This window comes from Halichoerus grypus, chromosome 6 (genome assembly GCF_964656455.1).
Source record: "Halichoerus grypus chromosome 6, mHalGry1.hap1.1, whole genome shotgun sequence".
In the NCBI taxonomy this organism is placed as follows: domain Eukaryota; kingdom Metazoa; phylum Chordata; class Mammalia; order Carnivora; family Phocidae; genus Halichoerus; species Halichoerus grypus.
This window is the reverse complement of record NC_135717.1, coordinates 102,621,342-102,643,039: the sequence shown is the minus strand read 5'-3', so window position 1 is coordinate 102,643,039 and position 21,698 is coordinate 102,621,342. Positions and strand designations below refer to the sequence as shown.

General features: G+C 42.0%; 1 protein-coding gene across 3 annotated transcripts in view; it reads left to right on the top strand.

Annotated features, from left to right (window-relative positions):
- The window catches only part of TMTC1 (transmembrane O-mannosyltransferase targeting cadherins 1), a 259,957-nt gene that overhangs the window by 178,804 nt on the left and 59,455 nt on the right, over positions 1 to 21,698 (top strand). For all 3 annotated transcript variants that reach the window (XM_078075832.1, XM_078075833.1, XM_078075831.1), the window contains 2 exons: positions 7,449 to 7,616; positions 15,020 to 15,133. In XM_078075832.1, the coding sequence (XP_077931958.1) occupies positions 7,449 to 7,616; positions 15,020 to 15,133 (282 nt within the window). The remainder of the gene's footprint in view (positions 1 to 7,448; positions 7,617 to 15,019; positions 15,134 to 21,698) is intronic.

Genomic DNA, 21,698 nt, shown 5'->3' with positions numbered 1-21,698 from the left:
TATAATCACAGCCTTAATATCACAAAAGTCTATCAGTTAATTAAAAAATGAATGTTTATGTCTATTAAGTCCTAAATGATGAACAGCAAATGTCTGGGAAACCACAATTTGAAAGTAAAATTTGGAGAGTGTAATTTGGATTCAGATGAGCCTAAATGGAAAAATGTATGTGAAAATACCATAAGCTGTGCTAGGTAGCTGCAAGTCATTATTTCAGTCCACCCTGTGCAAATGAGGAAATTGGAGGAATCAAAGTTGAAGGGAAGCAAAACAACATAGGCCCATACCTTTCCCCGCCCTTTCTCTTCCTCCAGTGGTTCTGCAACCCTACCCTAGCAGGTCAGTGCCGTACTGAAGGAGATTAGGAAATGTGCCTTTGCAAACAGAGGGGAACAACTAACCCATAGATGTTGACAGCCCAGGTCCTGCACATCGGGCTGTGGCTTTGCCTGGAGGGTGGGAGTGGACCGAAGGGTGGCCATCTCAGCCTCCCTCCTATCAAGACCCCTCGCCCTTATATGTGAATCCACTGCTTTCCTTTTCTCTTGGATTCTGCGCAGGGAAATGTATCTCAGACCACTGACTTTTTTTTCTTTCATCTTTATTGAAATATAATTGACATAAAATATTGTGTAGGTTGAAGATGTACGCATGTTGATTGGATACATTTATATGTATTGCCAAATGGTTACCACTAAACCAGTGACTTCTTATACAAATTTTAGTAATCTTAACATATTCTCCATACTCTCTTGGAAACCTGGATTGTCCTGCTCTTGTGAGGTTTGGGATCGCCATTTTTGTATGTCTGTACTTTCTCATAGTACCCCGCACAATGGATGCTTCATAAAAGAGTATTGTAGAGCCTTCAGAAACACTGGACACATGAGAAAGCATGTGCCGGTGCGGTCAGGTCCGTGTTAACACATGGAATAGAGGAGGAGGCAGCAACAACTAGTGGATTGTCCATTATGCCTTTGCTTCAGAAATACAGATGCTGTACCATAGGCCATGGTGGTTTATGGAAGAAGTGACAGAACTCAGGTCCTAGAGATGGGCATGCTTGTAGGAGGGTAGGGAGAGGGTGGTTTTTCTAACTTTGCAGGAGTTGCTTTAGAGTTCCTTGGGGGAGGTCTTTGGCTTTGGCCGAAAGGACTCTCCGGCCCAGATGGAAAATCTGGCAGAGACTATTTGTACCAGGCTGGGAGGGAAGGAAGCCAGGCCTGGAGTGAAAGCTCCTGCAAGGGGCAACACCCACACCCCACGGATGGGTAGTTCTCTTGGTGGTGAAAATCTCCACCCCTGACTTGGATTGATATATTTTTAGGTTTACCCTTGTTTCCATGTTAGTTTCTGATACTTTTAACCTCATTGTTCAACCACACTTATGAAACAGCCCCTGTCATAGTCTGATGCTCAAGGTTCAAATGAATAAAACATTACTCCATCCTTAAATAACCAGCCTGAACTTCTTAATACTTTATTTCATATGAAAGTTGAATACAAAAGCTTCTTTACTGTGCATTAGTTCACCAAAAAGATGATAATTTGCATTCTCTTCCCTTTCTTCTTTCTTCCTGTATTCATAAAGATAGAGGAGAGAGATTTGAAATGAGGATAAGGGAAGATTTGCTTAAGTGCTTTTTGAATTTCAGAACTGTGAGTGCACATTAGCATACATACATGGCTACCTGTATTTCACACACTACAGGTGTATCTTACTTCCTACAATAGATTGTTCTATAAAAGTGATGTGTGACTCAGACCTTTCTGAAGTGAACAATATTGTACAAGGAAGTTTTTAGTTTTAAGGGAGTTTCTGTGAATGCTTTTGTGAAAGACTTACATTGTCCTGTAAATTACATAGTTTGGGTCAATCTGGACTTTAATAAACTGGATTTCTTGAGGTGTATTTATGGATCTAATCACATATTTTAATGATATACACCGTACATTTTATTGATGTCATAGAATATGGCATACTAAACACACATGAACACATAAACACTTCACTTGAAAACACGGATACCTTGTATTCAGTTCACAGACTGTGTCCACATACATTATTTCATTACTCCACAAACAGCGCTTTAAAGTAGCTATATTTTCAGCTACCTAAGCAGGCAATCTTAAACTCTTGTAAAATAAACAACTAAGGCTTCATGAGATTGAGCGAATCTCCTGTGGCCAGCGGAACTCCCAAGTGTCAGGAAAGAACCTGGCTCCTTTGACCCAGTTCCCAAATTCCTTTTCCTCACTGTGAACTCCCAAGCTTAAAGTTTGCACGAGGCCACTTTTGTTCCACTGTGGCTCATAGTGTTTTAGGGGCCTCAGGAAGTTCCTGCATTTACGAGCCTGGTAGAGACAGACATCTGTTTTGACCTGGATATATGTGCAGCCTGTACACATATCCTGTCTCCTACTCTATGCAGCAGAAAATAATTCCCTAATAATAATATTATTATAACATAATATTAATGTTATCAGTTATGGTTGTCTATCGAGCACGAGTGTAAAATTATTTCCTTTTACAAATAAGAAAATTAATAACTAGAGATTTTAAATAATTGAAGATCAAACAACGGCAGTGTCAGAACTGAAATGCAGACTCCAGAGCTCTGCCTTATTTACCACGAGAGGTCTCATAAATTCGGAGCTAGTAGATGAACTGCAAGGTTGAGAGGAAGCATCTCATCTTCAAAGACGTAGAGGAGAATCCGGTTCTCAGAAGGTGAAAGCAATGACGTTATTATCCCAGCTGTTCATAGATATGCTGAGGAAAGAACAGAAGAAATCTATTTCGTGGAGAAGTGATAGAAAGAAGCTCTTCCTCTCTACCACGGGAACGCAGCGCCGAGGATGAGGAGCCGCACGAGAGAGAAATGTACAAGAAATGCTTTTGGAGTCATTTTCTTGGAATATGCATAAAGTCACATCCAAATACATTCAACCTTCTGAGAAATTTTCCCGCCCATCAAATATGTGAGATTAAAAAAAAAAAGAACAAGGTGGGAGTCTTGGCTCATCAGAAGCTGGCAGCTTCCAGGTTAAATCTGATCTGAGGCCTCGCCATTGGTCCCCTGCTGCATCCAGGCTGCAGCATCAAACACCTGTTCTGGGCTCCGCATTCCAGGGCTTGATTGTTTAACCATCCACGAGACCAGAATCAGATGTTACTGTCATAATTTGCCAGGTGGGGATTCACCAGACCAGAGTGAAGCTAAGTAGGGCCATGTTTCATTTCAACTATCCAAAGTTGGGAATTTTTTTTTTAAGTAATAAAATCGTGAGATTGTGTCTGTCTTGTATCACTAATGTTATTTGTAGATCTTTTCAGTGGGTTGTTTGAGTTTAAGTTAAAAGGTAGAATTTCACTTGTATTTAATAGTGAAAAGATTCTCTTTGCTCCATGTAATTAAACAAAAAGTGAAGCCATAGTAAACATCATAATATGCTTGGCCCAGAGATAGAAAATTGTCCCCTTTTCAGGTTGATGTAAATAGGAAGGAGAAGTGTTGTTCTTTTATCACTTAAGAGCTTCTGGGGAAGGTTCGTGAAGGTACATTTGTACTATTTACACAATGATTAACTTCTCACACAGTTTTCAAATAACAGGTTTAAATATTTTTCATTCTAATATGGAAGGACAAACATTGTTGACCTGCATTTCCTCTTCAGTTCCCTTTGGATAAGCATCATAAAAGTATCAGGGGAGAGATGGCCTAGTCTCTAGTTATTCCGTGCACTGAAATGGGGATACCTTCAGCCTGTGAGTGAGAGATCAAATAATGACTCCACTCCCAGAAGCCGTGGTGCTTCTCAAGCTGCTTTGAAAATGCGTCTCAGTACTGAGCCAAACCAATCAGTGACCAGAGTTTGGTTCTTCAGGTTCTCGTTTTGTCCACTGTCAGTGGTTGGCAAAACTGACTCCTTTACGCTCTGTGTAGAGGTCTCTGATCAGAGCCCAGATTTTCCTTAACCAGATTCACCAAAGCAACCTGCAGTCTGGTTTCATCTCCTTGGAGGCCAGAAAGGCATGTAGCTTCTCATTTGCTTGATTTTCTACTTTCAAAATGAGGGCTTGCCCCGCCCCGAGAAATGGAGAGAGCAGTTCTCCCCCCTGCCGCTGAGATCAATGTATTAAAGCAGATGTTGAAGGATGAAATGTCATAATAGAGAAGCATCTTAATCTTTGTGATATTGTGTTCACATTTGTAAGAATGTGATACTCTCTAAGAAATTTGCAAACCTGAGTAGAGATGATTTTATATGGCTTACTATTTCCTTAAACCATATGTCAATACAAGGACTTTCCAAAAAAAATGATCATGTTACTTGATACTGATGCCTGTGCTGAGTGGAAAGGAATGGCCTTCTCCTTCTTCGGTTATAGCAGGGGTCACTCCTTCTTCGGTTATAGCAGGGGTCACTCCTTCTTCGGTTATAGCAGGGGTCACTCCTTCTTCGGTTGTAGCAGGGGTCAACACGCCGTGGCTCCCGAGGGGAGGCTGGCCCACTGCCTGTTTTATAAATACATTTTATTGGAACACAGCCATGCCCATTCATTTACATGGTGTCGATGACTGCTTTCCTGCTCCAAAGATAGAGTGGGCAGGACAGAAAAGCCTGAAAGTCCTGAAATATTTACTCTCTGGCCCCTTCCAGAAAACATTTGCCAACTTCTGGAGATCAGCATCGTGTTAGAGTCATGGGTGTTCTCTGCTACTAGCTGTGGGTGCTGCAGACAAGTTATTTGACTCCTATAAGCTTTAATTTCCTCAATTAAGAAGTAGAAGATACCAAGGATTATATATTTAAATCAGATAATATATTTAAAGCCAGTACCGTCCTTATCCTCGGCCCTACCAATATTGTGGACAGGCCCATGCAACGCTCTGAGTGTGGTGCCTGGCCAATAGGAAGGACTCAGTATAAACATACGGATGTGTAAAATAGCTCATTACTTCTGTCGTTGTTATCTTCGTTATTCTCGTCTTCTGCCATTTTGTGGCCATAGCTCAGAGACCCTGTGTGGAGATCCCAGTGTCCTCTTCTTCCTCTGCTCTGCCACAGGGCAGCTCTGTTTCCTACAAGGAGACAGAAAATGAGTACTAAAATTTTGTGAATGGCGTGGTTAGGAGGGAAGTAGGTGAAGCTGTGTGGTAAGGTGTGAGGAACGCAAGGATCAAGTCAAAAGCCAGACAAGCAGGAGAGCACATGGAGCGTGAGTTTGGAATCTGAAATGCGTGGGTTTGTATCTTCGCCCTCCTATAGAGGCTGTGTGACCGAATTCAGGAAATCAGTTCACCTTTCTCCTCGTCAGCGTCCTTGTGGTTAAACACTGCTCACAGCGAGTGACCCACAGGGACGCGAGGATGGGCTGGACTCCTACACGGAACGTGCTTGGCCCGTGAGATGCGCGCAGCAAACATGAGTTCTTCATGGCGCTGCCTTAGGAAAGCAGGAGCAAGAAGACAGCGAGAGCTGTGGGTGCCTGCACGGGGTACATGCATTTCAGGACTTTGCTCCCGTGGCGCCGTTCCAGACCATATTAAAATCTCAACTTCCTCCCCACCCCGGACTTCCTCTTCCTCTTTGCTTGATAGATTGTTACCCACGTAACATATCCTGCTGTGGGGCACACTCTGTTTTATTTGCTTATTGTCCCCACCCACGTGGGTTCCACGAGGACAGGAATTATTGTCTATTTTGTCCACTGATACGATCTCGGTGGCAGGACACAGTTGGGGGTTTATTAAATATCTGTTGAACGGAAGAACAGAGCCCAGAGGCTTTCGTGTGGCCAGAGATGCACCCTGCTCCATTAGAGCTGGGATCTGGATGAGGCTGGAGAAGCAAATGGCAAGCATCCTCATGAACTCGAGCAGCCATGGTGACCTATAATGCATCGGCATGGCCGGTTGTAGAGACTGAGAGACGTTTAGAAAATCTTGAAACCTTTAAGGCCCAACATGACTTGTGGAAGTGGGAAGAGGTTTTGGGATTTTATTATTTTTGTGTTAGTGACTCTACGTTCTAGCATGTTCAAGGTTTCTGCACAGTGCTTATGGCAATCAAATCCAGCCTCCTTAGCTCAAATCTAGTAAGTGGGGTGGTGACTCCCTTTGTTTGGCCTAACAGTGAACCCTCAAATTTTAAGGAGCTGGACCAACCGACTTAGGGGATTTGAAGTATGGAATTGGAGCTCGAACGTGAACTGATTCCCAGCATCTCCATGTCAGAAACCTCAAATGCTTCTCTTGTTTTTCTACCCTTGATACCATAGACATTTAGAAAAGGGAACAGAAGTGGAGAGATTTTTTTTAAAGGAGATATGTTTAGAAATGAGACTATTTAAGTGTTTTCCTTTACAAAACCAATCTGCCCCAGTAGACTGGAGTTCTTTGAGGGCAGGACCTGTGGTTTATTCATAATTGGATTCTTAATGCCCACTATATTGCCAGTCACATATAGAGAGAGAATGAATAAATAATTGAACAAGTAAATGGGCTATATTAATTTTGGGCTTCTTATGGACAATGTCTAACTGATGTAGGATTTCTTTACACAAGCTGGCTTCATTCTTAAAATATTCCGTAATAATTTGTAGTCTATTATCCAGGGAAAGAAGTGGGTCTTAACTGAAATGCGCATGGCAATGATGGATACAAATTAAATGTTTGTGATTTCTGAGGCCAGTCGACTGCATAGATGATGTGAGGGACCACATTCCAGCCAAAGGTTTTTAGAGCTGTGCTATCGACACGCCACTCAGATAACATGAGAGATTCTTCATGTCTATTTAGAAAGCTGAGCCAGAGTCAGCAAGGAAATCCTATCAAAACAGTTTGTCTGTGATGGGCTCCAAGCCGCAATGCTCAGGAGCTGGCCCGTGGATAGATGATTTTCCTTCCGCATAAGGACTTTGACCAGAGTGGGAACATGCCAGGCGGCACATCCCTAGAGACAGACTGCCAGTGCTCCTTGGTGACCAGCATTCCTCCCAGGTGCTGATAGGGAGCTCTTGGGGGGACTGGCTCTCACAAAGCCACGACGTCACCCGTTGTGAAATGGTCTAGATTTAGACTCGTGGTGCCAATATGGTTATACAATGTCAGTGACAAAAGACAGCGAGAGTCAGAGGGTCTGTTCACGACCCAAGAACACACAAAAGGGATGTCTGCTGATGCTGCTGAAATCCAGGGCAGTTTGAGCCTAAATGATGAACCTGTTATTCTCCACACTAATGCCAGAGGGCTAGCAATGTGCTGGAATAGCGCATCAGAGAACCAACATGTAGATACTGTGTAAGATGGGGGGGGGGGTTTATATTTGCTTCTCTGTCATGGGGCAAGTTTTATTTGAAAGTTAGTTATATGGGATCGAATACTCAGGGGGACTCCACTGCACCCCCGAAGTAATCCTGCCTCTCTCCCTCTGTTTCCCAGCATGGGCTACTGCATCCTTTTTGTGCACGGATTGAGGAAGCTCTGCACTTGGCTGAATCGATGCGGGGCCACCACGCTGACCGTGTGCACTGTGCTGCTATTATTGCTTTTCTCCTGGAAAACTGTGAAGCAGAATGAAATTTGGCTGTCAAGAGAGTCCCTGTTCAGGTACGATTAGATGGAGAAAAGCCAATCTCTTCCCATGCATTTCTTTGCTTACGTATTTGTTTCCAAACAAATGAGATAACATGGGTCTGGCAGTAATCATTAACCCACGGGTTTTTGGTTTTGTTTTGTTTTTTTTTTAATAAAGTTTTAAGTGGAAGATGTAATTTTATTTGAGGTTTTAGCTTTAGTTTTTTAAATGGTATTCAATAAAGTTTAATGTGAGCTCATTCTAAGTGAATTTATGAAAATAAGGTTCATGGGAAGGTTTCTGGGTCTGTGGAACCGTCATAATGATGAGCTGGGCTGTAAAATCAGCTATAAACAAAATGAAATGATAAGCCTAACCTCATTATGCAGACAAGTCAATGAGAAAGGTGAGCACCCAGCAGGAAGGAAGAGGAACGCAGGACATTTTCTTTAGACTCTTCCAGGACATTAAGTTGTGATCTGTGATCTAGTTGCTTTATTCTGAACATAAATTGTGAACAAAGAAATGGAAGACTTTTCTCATCTCCTGGTAGGTTTCTGTGTGGTATAGAAGCTGTTTCTGAATATAACAACATCACCTGAAAGCCCTAAACTTGTCGTAAAGTATAAACATTCTTCGGGACTGTTGCTCGTCGTGCCGTGTTTTCTGGACCTTAGGGTGCCTCACTAATGCATAATGACCTTCACCTGGGCTCCCTGGCACTGCCCCACCAGGATCCCAACAGTATTTTTCCAGGTTTCCAGGGATTCCCAGTCTGTGCCCTCTTCCCAGCTTCTGTCCTCACTTACGACGCAGTTACACAATTCAGTCAGTGTGGTTTTTACTTGGTTCTCTGCTCAGCTGATACCCAGCACTTATACTCTGGGAGCAAACAACGGAAACAGAGTTGGGATCGCTTGGGAAAAAGGAAAATATTGGAAGAGTAGAGGAAGGTGCACAGAATTGAAGGGCCGCTATAGAAGTTGGCACAGAGCAGACAGGAAACAGGCTTCGGGATAATCTGTCTTGAGAGCACTCGAGCGCCCACCCAGGAACAAATAGGTAAACTTACACCAGGTATTTTTTATCTTCACATCAAAGCCTTGGAAAAATTAAGTCCTCTGGCTGAGCTTGAGCTGTATGTCACATGCCTGCCCTTTGTCTCCACCAGGGCACTAGAATGAGTGATTGTCCAAAGAAGCCCCTCTGACTTCCAGGGAGTTAGGCCAAGCGCCTTGGGGTTCCACTGAGATTTCACAGAGTGAGGCAAGAGCAAATTCCCCACAGGAAATCCAAGTACTGGAGGAGGGGCACAGACTCTAGCTGCCAAGAACGAACGAACAAATGAATGAATGAATGAATGAATGAACAAATGAACAAATAAGACAAATGTTCACTGCACTCTTCTACTATCTTAAAACAACATATTTGATTTTGCTACTTGGCAATTTAACTTTTTTCTTAATAGAAAAAAATTAGTTTGGTATGCACGTCTTTTTTTTTTTCCCAATATTTTATTTATTTACTTGAGAGAGAGAGAGCGAGAACGCCCGCACCCACGAGCAGGGGGAGAGGGAGAAGCAGACTCCCTGCTGAGCAGGGAGCCTGATGCAGGGCTCGATCCCAGGACCCCGGGATCATGACCTGAGCTGAAGGCAGATGCTTAACCGACTGAGCCACCCAGGCACCCCTGGCACGCATGTCTTATTAGCTTATTTATTATTACTATATCGTCATGGTCATCATCATTACCACAGTGGGTACTGTAGAGACGGGGTGATTTTTTTATGAATATTTTTTCACCTTAAGATCCCAGATTCTATTCATTCTCTGTCATATCCCTTTACCTGGCAGTTCTCCCAGACCACAATGGACTTGTTCCCTCTTGTTAACCATGCTGAGGTCATTCTGTAAACACAGGGGCATGGAAGTTCAGCAATACAACTTCCCCTTAGTCTCTGTTGGCTTGAATTTTTTTTTCTTTTGCTTTCAGCAGTCAATGCTTTTATGAGAGACCTTAAAATTGTTCCACCCGGTATTAAGCCCTTTGCTTGAATCAAGGTACTAACAGAGGTTGGGTCTTCTGATGATGTTTACTGCTTTATCAGAGCAACTTTGGGGGTGGATTTTGGCAGGCAGCCGTTTATTTCAAGGATAACAAGTTCATGTTCAAACCCTCTAAGGCTGATGCCAGTTTAAAAACAGATAAACAAAAAGCTCATTGACCTTGCATCCAGAGGCTTCTGGTTTTTTTTAGATGAAAGTATGTAGTGACAGCTGATTACTAAAACACAGCCATTCTACATATGTGCTTGAAGAGGTTTTGTGCCCCAGGAGGCCTTTGGTGATCAAATGGAATTTTGTATAACGTGCAAATCAAAGCTTTTGATAGTTTTTAGAAAACTTTGCCTATTACAATTTATGTATGTCCCAAGAAAAGTTTTAAGCATCTGAGACTTTAAGAGTATTCTTTATTCTCTAAAACCAGATGTTTGCATGTATTCATCGGTGCTGAGTCATGCTCGAATCAGTTGAAACAAACATTTACCAAGAATCTTTGAAGGAAGATAGAGTTACTGGATTGAGTATGGGGACTGGAGTTAGACTTTCTGGCTCCTCTCCAAGTACCACCATTTCATAGCTGTGTGACCTTGGGCAAGGTACCTAACCACTCCATGCCTTAGTTTCTTTATTTTGAAACTTAAAAGAATAATAATAATGTTTCTATTTGGGGTGTAGTGTAAGAATAAATGAGTATGTGAAAGATGCATAAGGCAGTACAACAAACACTGTGTAAGGTTTTCAAATTATTGCTGTGCACTATGTTCTAGGGTATGAGAGAGAGGTGGTGGGAGGTGGGAAGGGGGAGAGAGAGATTATCTGTAGATGAGCTGAAAGTCTGCATGGGGGTCAGACACATAAACACATTTTAACATAACACAGCAGGTGGTAGACAGAGGCAGCAGGACACTGTGTAAGTACAAGCAGGTTGCTAAGAACAACCCAGGCCTTCAAGAACTGTTCCCTTATAGACCTGAGCTGCGTACAGAAAGATGAAAACAACCTAAATTAGCCACAGTGATCAAAACCAAGAACTGGCTGATTTGAGTAAGAAAAATTTGTTATAATTCTAGATAAGGTGATGCCCCTGTCAGAAGCCCATCTGGCTTCTCCTCTGTTCTAAACAATGAACTCATTGACCGTTCCTTGGACATAGGGTCTCATTAAGGCCTCTCTTATTACACGGGGTGGTTTTGCTTGGCAGTACTATGAACAGTCTTACAGAGTATCTTAGGACAGACCTTTGTGTTGGAGAAAATCCAAATTTCCGTCAAGGCCCAGCCTTTCCAGCCAAGGCGTCCTCTTACAAAAAAGATCCCACCGTGTGATGTATTTTTAGGAGGTACATATGCAAGGCCCCCTCACAGCTTTGTAGTGCCACAGGCAAGAAGCTTGCACACAGCCTAAGAAGCCGCACTTGTGTCTTATCAGAGGCCTGGAGAGAGTAATTGGTCCAAGCTGAACTAGCTGTGAAGAGGAGAAGCCAGGCTTTGAACCCGGATTTGATATAAAAGAATACATAAGCCTTGCTACGCTGATTTTTTACTTTATGTTTTCTAACTAAAACTAAGCCCAGTATATAAAAAAAAGAGAGGGGGAGAGAGCGAGAGGGAGGGGTTGGTTCCTAATCATAGCTGCAAGCTATATTTTCTTTAATTCTTTATAACAAGGAACTGTTCTGGTAGCCTGACCTGGGAAGAGGGTCACTGCACAGCTCCAGCTGGGCCTGGTAACAGCCCCGAATTTTGCATTTGTTTGGAGTAAGTAATACTGTAATAACACATTTTGGTAAAATCCCCTCTATGCCCCAAATCTTTGAAATACCTGAAAAGGCAGAGAGCACATTTTTCTTTTATTGTTTTTTTTTGTTTTATTATTTCTTTTCCAGAGAGTAAAACTCCTGTCTTTTAAGGGTCTCTCTGAATCCCATTCATGAACTATTTAAGTGATCCACGGACCATCAATTAAGAATTTCTGGCCTAGATTATTCTCCATCTCTGTAGGGAACACATTTCTGTTTCTTCCTTTCTGAATTGCTAAGCCAGAGAGATCAGCCAACCTCCCGGGGCCAAGAATATATACTGAGGATTGGCAAATTCTTTTGTAAAGGAGTGGATGGTAAATATTTTAGTCTTTGTGGGCCATATAGTGTCTTTTTGCAACGACTCAACCCTGCTGTTGTCTCGGGAACGATGCCAAAGATAATAGGTAAACACATTGGCGCGCCTGCGGCCCACAAGGCCATAGTTTGCTTAGCAATGAGATAAACATTGTGATAGTGAAATTATAATGTTACTATGTCCTGTGGTACCTTTCTGGTTTAGCGTCACATGTTGATCAGCTTCAGGAATGGTTCTGACCATGTACTTGGCCTTGGTTGAAATCTCTGCTCCACTACTTTTCTCGGTCTGTAAACTTTAGAGAAAGGTCTTCATCTCTCTGAACTTTAGTATTCTCATCTGTGGTGTGGGAGGCACCATAATTCTACCCATCCAGTAGGTTATTGAAGGGATAAAAGGAGATGATCCAGGGAAATGAGTGCTTAGCCCGGAACTTGATTCTGACTGAGCATTCTGTCCCGTGAGTACTAGGCATTCTGGATGTGGCATTGTGCACCCTCAGGTCATAGCAGGGTCAACGTTGAAGAGAATCACAAATCTTTCTTACTTTCCTTTCCTGTTAACCTCTGGCTGAACACCGCTCATTATTATTTTTTTTTTTAAGGTTTGTTTTCTCATCAGGAATTCGGGAATGGTTCTTGTGACCTATTGTCCAGCAATGCCAACAAAACAAATTGATGTTCTATAAACTTGGAGATATATCTGAGAGAAGAGGCTTTTGAGTCATTTTTGTTATTTTTCAAGTGTTGTACCAACGAGAGGTGTGAGGGAGAAATGTGAGGTACATGAATGAAGATCCTGAGCTGAAAGGAGATTTTTCTTTGTAATCAGCATTGGGATTATGAACGGGGATGGAGCTCCAACTGCATACTTAATGAATACTACATGTCTTTGTAGAGTAAATATATGTAAGCTGCTGTTTCCACCGAAACGACTGTGCTACGAAACAGTAGCATCCGTAGAGCAAAAGGAGGGGACTGGCTCTGGAAGCAGAAGCCGCCTGGCCAGTTACGGCTACGTGGAAACTTTTGCCTTTGGCCAGTTGCTTGTTTCCCCTTTTCCACAAACGACTCATTGTAAAATGAGAGACTGGAAAAACATAGCAGAAAAATACCACAGAGAGAACATAAAGGTCAAAAACAACAATGGAAAAAGCAGTGTGTTCTTCGGATTCCAGTGACCCCACCCACATCTGCTTGCCTGTTACGAATATCATTACTTCCTCTGGCCATCACTGAACAATGCCCTGATCTTCGCAAGGACCATGTTTCCACAGGCCTAATTGTCTGTTCCTCGGGTGATACATAAATTAGAGTCACCATGTCAGTCACACAGAGGGAGGGATCAATTCCAATATGCCAGTTACGTCCATGCTGACATCAAAGTTACCTTTAAAATCTGCCTTGTACCATGCACTACTTATTTCTGGATAGAAAAATCAGAAATTTTCCTGGGTAGACATTGGAATGTTTTTTAAGCCGTTACTAGCACTCTGACCCAGACTCTTCCCCGGTGACTCAATTCACTTTGCGTACTATCCATTTTAAATATTCCATTAAAATCCTGGCTTTCTGTGGCAGCTGTAGGGTCTCACCATAGAGTGGCTGAAGGATACCGAGGGTTTCACGGGAGCACCCGAACGTCGGCCTTCGTCAATCTTTTGTCTTGGGTGCGTCCGTTTCTACTGAGACGATTTCTCCTGTTTCCTCCCTGGGGGTCCAATCCCGGCCGTCAATATTCAGAGAGCTTTATAAGAGGGGAAACTGAGATCCCAGTGTTCAGAATGCAGATCTTCACCTAATCTACCTTTGAGGTACCACCCTTCTCCCTTCCCTCGGTGGTACCTGTCATTCCCGAGTACAGGATCTCTCTAGCTCAGCTTTTCCAGAGAGTAAAACTCCTGTCTTTTGCTGGAATGGGGAAGGAATAATGAAAAAAGTCACTTGGGTGTGCAGGGTCAGGATGGCGATCTGGGCTTTAACTGCTCCTGAGACAGATTTAGTCTGTGTTCAGCCACGCCCCAGCCACCACGAAATCCTAGCCACCTGCCCTACCTTTGCGGGCACCGAAGCAGCCTGCCTAAGTTTGGAGTCTGCTGCCTTCAGATGATGTTGCCCTCGGGTCAGTCTCTAGGCTCTTGCACTCCCTGTAAGTTCTGTCCTCTGGAGAGTTCCTCAGGTGGCCAGCCAGTGGGTTTTAAGTTGGGACTATCTTTGCTGGTCCTAAGGAACTGGTTATTTTAGGGAAGGTTCAACAAAGATCACAAAGCCCTTACATATTTCCCCAAGAGATCTTTAACACTTTGTATGAAACCCTTCTGTTGATCTTACCTTTCAAAACTAAATGAAAGTATGTTACCTGGGAGAGGTAGTAGTGCTTTAGAGTTGCCCCGAAGCTAGGTTGTCCTGCTTTTCTCCTTGCTCTCTCTCATCAGCTGTCCGCCTCCCACATTTCATCCATGCACGGTCTGGGAGTTTTCTTTCCAAGTGGCCCTCCAGCCCATCTTCTTCCATCATTCCCCTGCCACCACCTGCCTGCACGTTGAGGGAATGAGGGACTCTAGAACCCAAGCTAGAATCCTCTAGAATCCCACCTCTTCCACTGGACCAGCTGTATAATCTTGTGCAGGTTAAGCATGTGGGCTAGTTACAAATGAGAAACGGATCCTCTCCTGCCCCACCTGCCCCTGGAATCATCTTCAAAGCTTCACTGCTATCCTGTAGGGATTCCCCAGGCATTTGCTTATGGCAGCCCAAGCAGACTAACACAGTGGCCATGGAAGCAGGGTTTTTACCTTTTTGATCAAAATCTCACTTCCTTATCTGCAACTTGTAAAATAATTATACTTGCATTTATTTATTTATTTATTTATAATTAGCCCAGGCTTGGGTACATGGGAAATGTTAATTTCCAATAAAACTTAATAGGGAAGCCAGTCTACAGTCATCCCTCTTGTCATGATTTATTTTTGTAGACACTCTCAACTTTTTTTTTTTTAAGGAAGGTTATAAGTGCACAAAAGAAGCAAGGAAGGAAAAAAAACTGAATGAACCTGAGCATGCAGGTTTGTTCTGCAGAGAATAATCTATCACCCCGTGCCGCCACCTCTGCTTCCTATCAAGTTAGCATGTTCGTTTAGTTGTGCACACCACCCACTGCCTTCATTGTTTTCCACAGAAGCATGTTTAGTAAGTCACATAATTCATAAATTCTGAAAAACCTGACTTAGATGGATATAAATGTGTTAATTGTAGGTCTGGAGTTCAAACCCTGCCCCACAATGCCAAGGTTCACTACAACTACGCCAATTTCCTGAAGGACCAGGGTCGGACCCGGGAAGCGATCTACCACTACAGAACGGCCCTCAGGTAAGCAGCACACAATTGTCCACCGCTGTGCTTCTCAGGCCCTTGTTCATTCACTCGCCCTCCCAGTGTGCGCTGGGGGGACAGTGGACATCTCCTTGGAGGTGTAAGGATCCTGGACTCTCCATCTTTTGGCTCAGTGTTCAAGTCTGTTGTGAATGTGGTAATTCTGCCTTGCTTCTAATTCTTGGTGTTTTCCTGCAAAAGTTTCCATTGCTACCCACTACTCAGTGAAGTGACGCTCGGTCGAATACACACATGCAGGCAAACAGAGTTGGGTATTCCAATGAATTCTTCCCACTTTAGGCTTCCCATCGTCAGAAAGGATTTATATGAAGACATCTGAGTATAGAAATGAAATACCCTGATAGTTGTATTAAATAGACGGAAAACTAGAAGACACTTGATTACCATATTAGGAATATATTAATAAGGGGTGCGCATGCCTCTGTGTGTGTGTGTGTGTGTGTGTGTGTGTGTGCAAATATATATGTGTATGTGCGTATATATATGAACAGCCCTGGCACTCTCCTTGTACTCCTCTCCTTGTATTCATTTGGAAGAGACTGTACAAAACATAGCTTTAAGTTGTCACTTTAAGAGAAACCACAAAATCAAGCCTGCGTTACCAGAGGCAGACTGCTCTTGAGTATTCAAAATTGCAACTCTTACTTTCAAGATGGTCTTATCTAAAAGATTCCACATGATGAATGTCTTTAACCTGCAACATGTGGGCACGAGAACTATACATAGCCTCAGAGTCTCCAAACGTGGGCAAAACAAAGAAACATGAGTCTTCTCTTTTATTGTACTATGGGGCTCACAGAAGCTTTTTAAAGAGGTTTCCATGCCCCTAGAGATTGGCCCACATTTGGCTGAATTTTCTGATACTGTTCTGCTTTGGGACACGTTAAAGTATGTATACTGGGGCGCCTGGGTGGCTCAGTCATTAAGCATCTGCCTTCAGCTCAGGTCATGCTCCCAGAGTCCTGGGATCGAGCCCTGCATTGGGCTCCCTGCTGGCAGGAAGCCTGCTTCTCCCTCTCCCACTCCCCCTGCATTCTCTCTCTCTGTCAAATAAATAAAATAAAATCTTCTTTAAAAAATGAGAAATTTGACCTAGAAAAAAATAAAGTATATATACTGAACACATCTACATTTCCCTCAAGCACATACGAGGATTATCTCAAAGCTTAGTTTGAAATCATCATTCTTAAAGTAACTGACCTGCTTTTTAAAATTATCCTTTTGAACAATGATCTTACATAAGTATATTGTTCATAAATCAAATTCTTTTAGACTTTAGGCTCTCTTAGGTAATATTCAATACGGCCAAAATTTTAAGCTGTGCACATCAAGTTCACTGTCAAATACTTTTCCAAAGATATAAGAAATGAAAGTCCCAGAGGAAAATTGTAACAAAACTTTTTATTGAGGAAAAGAAGTTTTATTAAGGAATAGAAGATCATTTTTAAGATTTAATAAAGAATTATATTCTTTCCCTGGAAGCCAATTTACCCAAATGTTTACAGTACTTATCTCTAGTTGGTGAGATTATGGTTTAATTCTTTTCTCTGTACTTTATTTTGTGTTCCAGATGTTCTACAGTGAACATGTATTATTTTTGCAATGAGGAGATGTCAGTTTTAAAGAGGCATATATTCCTTCAAGAGTACAAATAAAGTATGTTTTGGTGTAATGATTAATTAATGTTTCAGGGTTTTAGATGGCATTCTTGAAGAGAAGAGAGCAGTAAATTTGCCTGAAAAATAGTGGTTGAAAGAAAGTATTATCAATATCCTTTAAAATTTATTGCATTCTAACAGACTGTTTTCTGTCAAGTTCAAACAGAAAAAATAAGGCAGACCCTAAGGCACACCTTGGGGCGAAGATATAAATTATATAAAATTCTCCAGTAGCCGATCTTACAGAATTATAGTAGCTGGTTGGGTACTACCGCTTTTTTCCCATGAAACAATAAAAATAAATGTTTGCTTCAGCAACTGTGCTTCTGGAAGAAAGCATTAAGAAGTGGGGAAAAAACAATTAAAGCTATAAATACACTGCATAGTAATTAGTGAAATATTTCATCCTCTCAGACCAGGCTCAAAATACTTCTGATTTAAGTAGCATCATTTCTGTGTGGATACCTCTGTGGTGAATTTTCAATGGGTGCTTTGTTTTGCTTTTTAATTTAAATTGTCACTCCTTGTGTTAGAGAGAAAAGGAAAATACCAGGACTATTCATCATTTTGATGATTATTCATCCTAGGTGACTGGAAGATGGCCCTTATTTTTTAAATTTAATTTAATTTAGTTTTTTTGGAGAGAGAGCATGCACACAAGGGGCAGAGGGGGAGGGGCAGAGAGAGAGAATCTCAATCAGATTCCATGCTCAGTGCGGAGCCCAACATGGGGCTCGAACTCATGACCCTGAGATCATGACCTGAGCTGAAATCAAGAGTCGGATGCTAAACCGACTGAGCCACCCAGGCATCCTAGATTGCCCTTATTTTGATATTGCTTTTTCTTTGCTGAAGTTGCTGAGACAGGGATTCTCCCCTCTCCCAACTACCTTATCTCTATTTCAACTTCAGTATATTTGATATTTTCCATATTTGCACACAGCAAGAAAGAATGATTAGGGAAATGCAGGGCTAACGATGCTATTATCTGAAGTCAGTCCCCACAATTATCCATTTCTATCGTAATGACTGTGTAGATCCCAAAGGCAATGATGAAATTAGTCATTAGGGTTTTTATCTATACCAATATCATTTTGGCTGGCTTACAATTCCAGAAATAATGCTACATTAAATTGGTAATTATATATGACATGAATATTCTGCTTCTTTTAAACCTTCTTTGTTTTTTTAAAGATTTATTTATTTATTTCGGGGGTGGGAGGAGCAGAGTCAGAGGGAGAGAAAAAATGTTGGAGCAGATTCCCTGCCGAGCAGGGAGCCCAATGCAGGGCTTAATCCCAGAACCCTGAGATCACGATCTGAGCTGAAATCAAGAGCCGGCCTCATAACCGACTGAGCCACCCAGGCGCTGCAACCTTATTTTATTTATTTTATTTTTTAAACAAGATGGAAGTATACTAACTTCTCCTCCCTTTCGGTGTACCTCATTTATTCTATTTCTGCAGTGCAAGGGAAATCTCCCTTGGAAAATGCTGCAGCTGAAGTTTTAGGTTCAGATTAAGACCCAAATCAGCAAAGGAAAATGGCAGAACTCTTAAATCCTTAATGAACACAAGTGTTACCTTTGCTTTGCTGGGAGGGGCAGCTGTGATGTTTATACCTGTTCCAGGATGTATAAAGTTTGGGATTCTAATTGGTTCAGAATCAGAACACCACTGGTAGATCTGCCATATGCCTCCAAAGCTTTCTGGTCATTGTTTAAAACCTGGAAAAGTGGGGCGCCTGGGTGGCTCAGTTGGTTAAGCGACTGCCTTCGGCTCAGGTCATGATCCTGGAGTCCTGGGATCAAGTCCCATGTTGGGCTCCCAGCTCAGCAGGGAGCCTGCTTCTCCCTCTGACCCTCTCCCCTCTCATGCTGTTTCTCTCTCTCTCTCTCTCTCTCAAATAAATAAAATCTTAAAACAAAAACAAAACAAAACAAAAAACCTGGAAAAGTTTCTACCATTCCATCTCATGTGAGTGGAGTAGAAATTCCAGGGACCACCCAATATCTCAGCTCTTCCTGCACAAAATCACCCATGAAATAATTTGTCCAGTAAGCCCAAAGAGAGAGATCGTGGCCCAACCTGGATAACGTGCAGCAGATACTAAATGTGTACTTGGCCAGAGGTTTGTTGATCAGCTTAAAACATCAGTTAAAAGGGGAGAATCATAAAATAAATTATACACACTCTTGAATGATTTTATTGTACCCTAAAATTTCCCATGTACCTCCATTCACCAATCTTCAAATGTCAAACCAAGCTTTTTCCTTTGGGTTAAGAGTCTAATGATTATAATCTGCAAAAATCACACACGTAAGTCCTTTCTCTGATGATCAGGTTTTCATACTTGAAAGTGGAATAAAAATGTAATGACTGTGAGATTTTTCTCCTATAGTTTTTTTACAGATACTCTACATCTAATCAACAGCAATTTCTTGAGCAAATTCCCTTTTTTGAGTATTTCTAGAGTATTTACATAGTTTTCATAGAAATACAACTCTCTTTTTCACATTTATATTTTATCAGTTTGTAAGATATTTCATTACATGGTACAATTGCAATAAAAACTACAACTGCCATAAATTTGTTAACAAACACAACTGTCTTTTAGTCATACAACTCAACTCACAGAATCAAAAAGGCCCATGCTTATAGAGAAAGTTTATTACGTTGTGGGTATCCACCAATATGCTTTGCAGAGAATAGAGAACATCTAGAAATCTGACGACATACTGAAGAGACTGTTTTAAAAGAGATTTCACTATAGGTGATAGAGTCATGGAAATTGTTTCTCATCTTATATTTAAAACCCCTGCATGACTCAGTTACTGGTTGGTTAAATGGGCTGGCCATCAAAAACCCTGCACCTGGGAATGAATAGAGTTCACTTTGTCCAGGTGGGTCAGGAAGGTCTCCCTACTGTCAGCAGCAAATTGTCCCATATTCCACGGAACATTTGTTCACTTAGATGCCCTCTTCCTGCCAGCCCACTATAATAAGCACCCCCATACTCAGATTCACTAATGCATCCCAGGTGATTAGATATCAGCCCTGTGCAATATTCTGTCCTGATACAAGGGCTGTGATCTTCAGTCAGGCAGACTGCTGTTTTCTCTTCACGGGTATGGTTTCAACATGAAACACACAGTAAATCATCTAAGATTTCCATCCTCCCATACTCCTATCAAGGAGGAGATGCATTACTCTTCCCCGATGGCACTCAAATGTGCTTGGGCAGCCATGGGACCCTTAGAGCGGCCTTACGCACTCCCAATATATCTGTTGTTGATGTTCTAAACAGAAAATCTGAAGGGAAAGAAAGAGGGTAGAAGTCCTTGACCAGACTCTTTTATTGGCATAATTAAAGGGGAAGAAATGTTCTTTTAATGCTCCTGTCCCGAAGAAATCTCTACTAGCTCTATTTAATTGCCTTCCACGTGGGAAAGGATAGAACTAAAATCTTTCTGATTGGAATTTTTTAATGCATAAAATAGAGACTCATCATGATAATAGTAACCATTGACAGAGATAGCATTCTTTGCATTCCCTCCTGTGTGGATAACTGGAACTCTGCAAGGAGATTCCATTAGACTGGGTAAGTCTATGTGGAAAAAAGGAAGTAATAAAAGAATCGAGGAAACATCGTATCATTAGAGTCTACAGAATCTAACCATGTGTAATTAAGCCCCCATTCACTGATGTCCTGAGTATATCAATAAAATTATTACAATTCCTTTGAAAAATGCTGTCTATAAAGCGGCTGGAGTTTGAACATTTTTTTTTAAATCAGGATTTAATGGTTATTTTAAAAGTCCTTCATTACACAGCCTATTTTAAGTGAACATTTAAAATAACTCTTACAGGGACGCCTGGGTGGCTCAGTCGGTTAAGCGTCTGCCTTCGGCTCAGGTCATGATCCCAGGGTCCTGGGATCGAGTCCCGCATCGGGCTCCCTGCTCCGCGGGGAGCCTGCTTCTCCCTCTGCCTCTGTCTCTCTCTCTGTCTCTCATGAATAAATAAATAAAATCTTAAAAAAATAAAATAAATAAAATAAAATAAAATAACTCTTACGAGTAAAAGTGACCTTGGATACCAGCTGCCATGTATTTCTGGAAACAATTAAAATTCTAGGACCATTTGTTAGCCAGGTTTAACAAGTGGAGACGGGCTCTTCTGTCCGTGTGGTATTTTCATTTATAAAAGTCTAAATACAGTTCCCAGTATCACAGATAGACACTTGAAATTATTTTTATTTCTTTTTGTTGATGAAATTAGAACCTCCCTCTATTTATTTTGTGTTAATTAAGTCTGGCAGTTTTATTCATTAAATCCAAGAAGTTAAACACTATTTCATTTAGAAAACTAGAATTTCGTGACCATACTTATGGTTCTGTCATTTCTATTGAAGCATATTTCGCTGTCTGGTTTTTTGGTGTTTTTTCCTCCTGCTTTACAACACTCTTTCACTTCAAGAACTCGCCGTGCTTCCCCAGGAAACAGAATCCCAGGCAGGGATCTGCAAGCAGGAAGTCCAGTGAGAAGTGCTCTCTGGAACGGTAGGGAAGGAAGCCAGGGGAGCAGGATGGGCAGAGGGAGAGATGATAGGCAGTGCAGTTCCAGGGCCTCGGCTGACCACTGAGGAAGCCCTGGAGCTTCGAGGGCCCCTCAGGATGGCCATGAATGGAGGCAAGAGATGGAACCTTTACGTCCCCTCATGAACCTTGGGTGAGGCTGAGCCCCATGCCCAGAGAAGTCCAGGCTGTGAGCTGTCAGCAGATGGGGAAACAAGCCCCTCAGACGGGAGTGGTGTCTGGGTGGTGGGAGACAGCATCCGCGACCCCGGCTTAATTATAATTTCTTACGTAAGCAGATATGAGC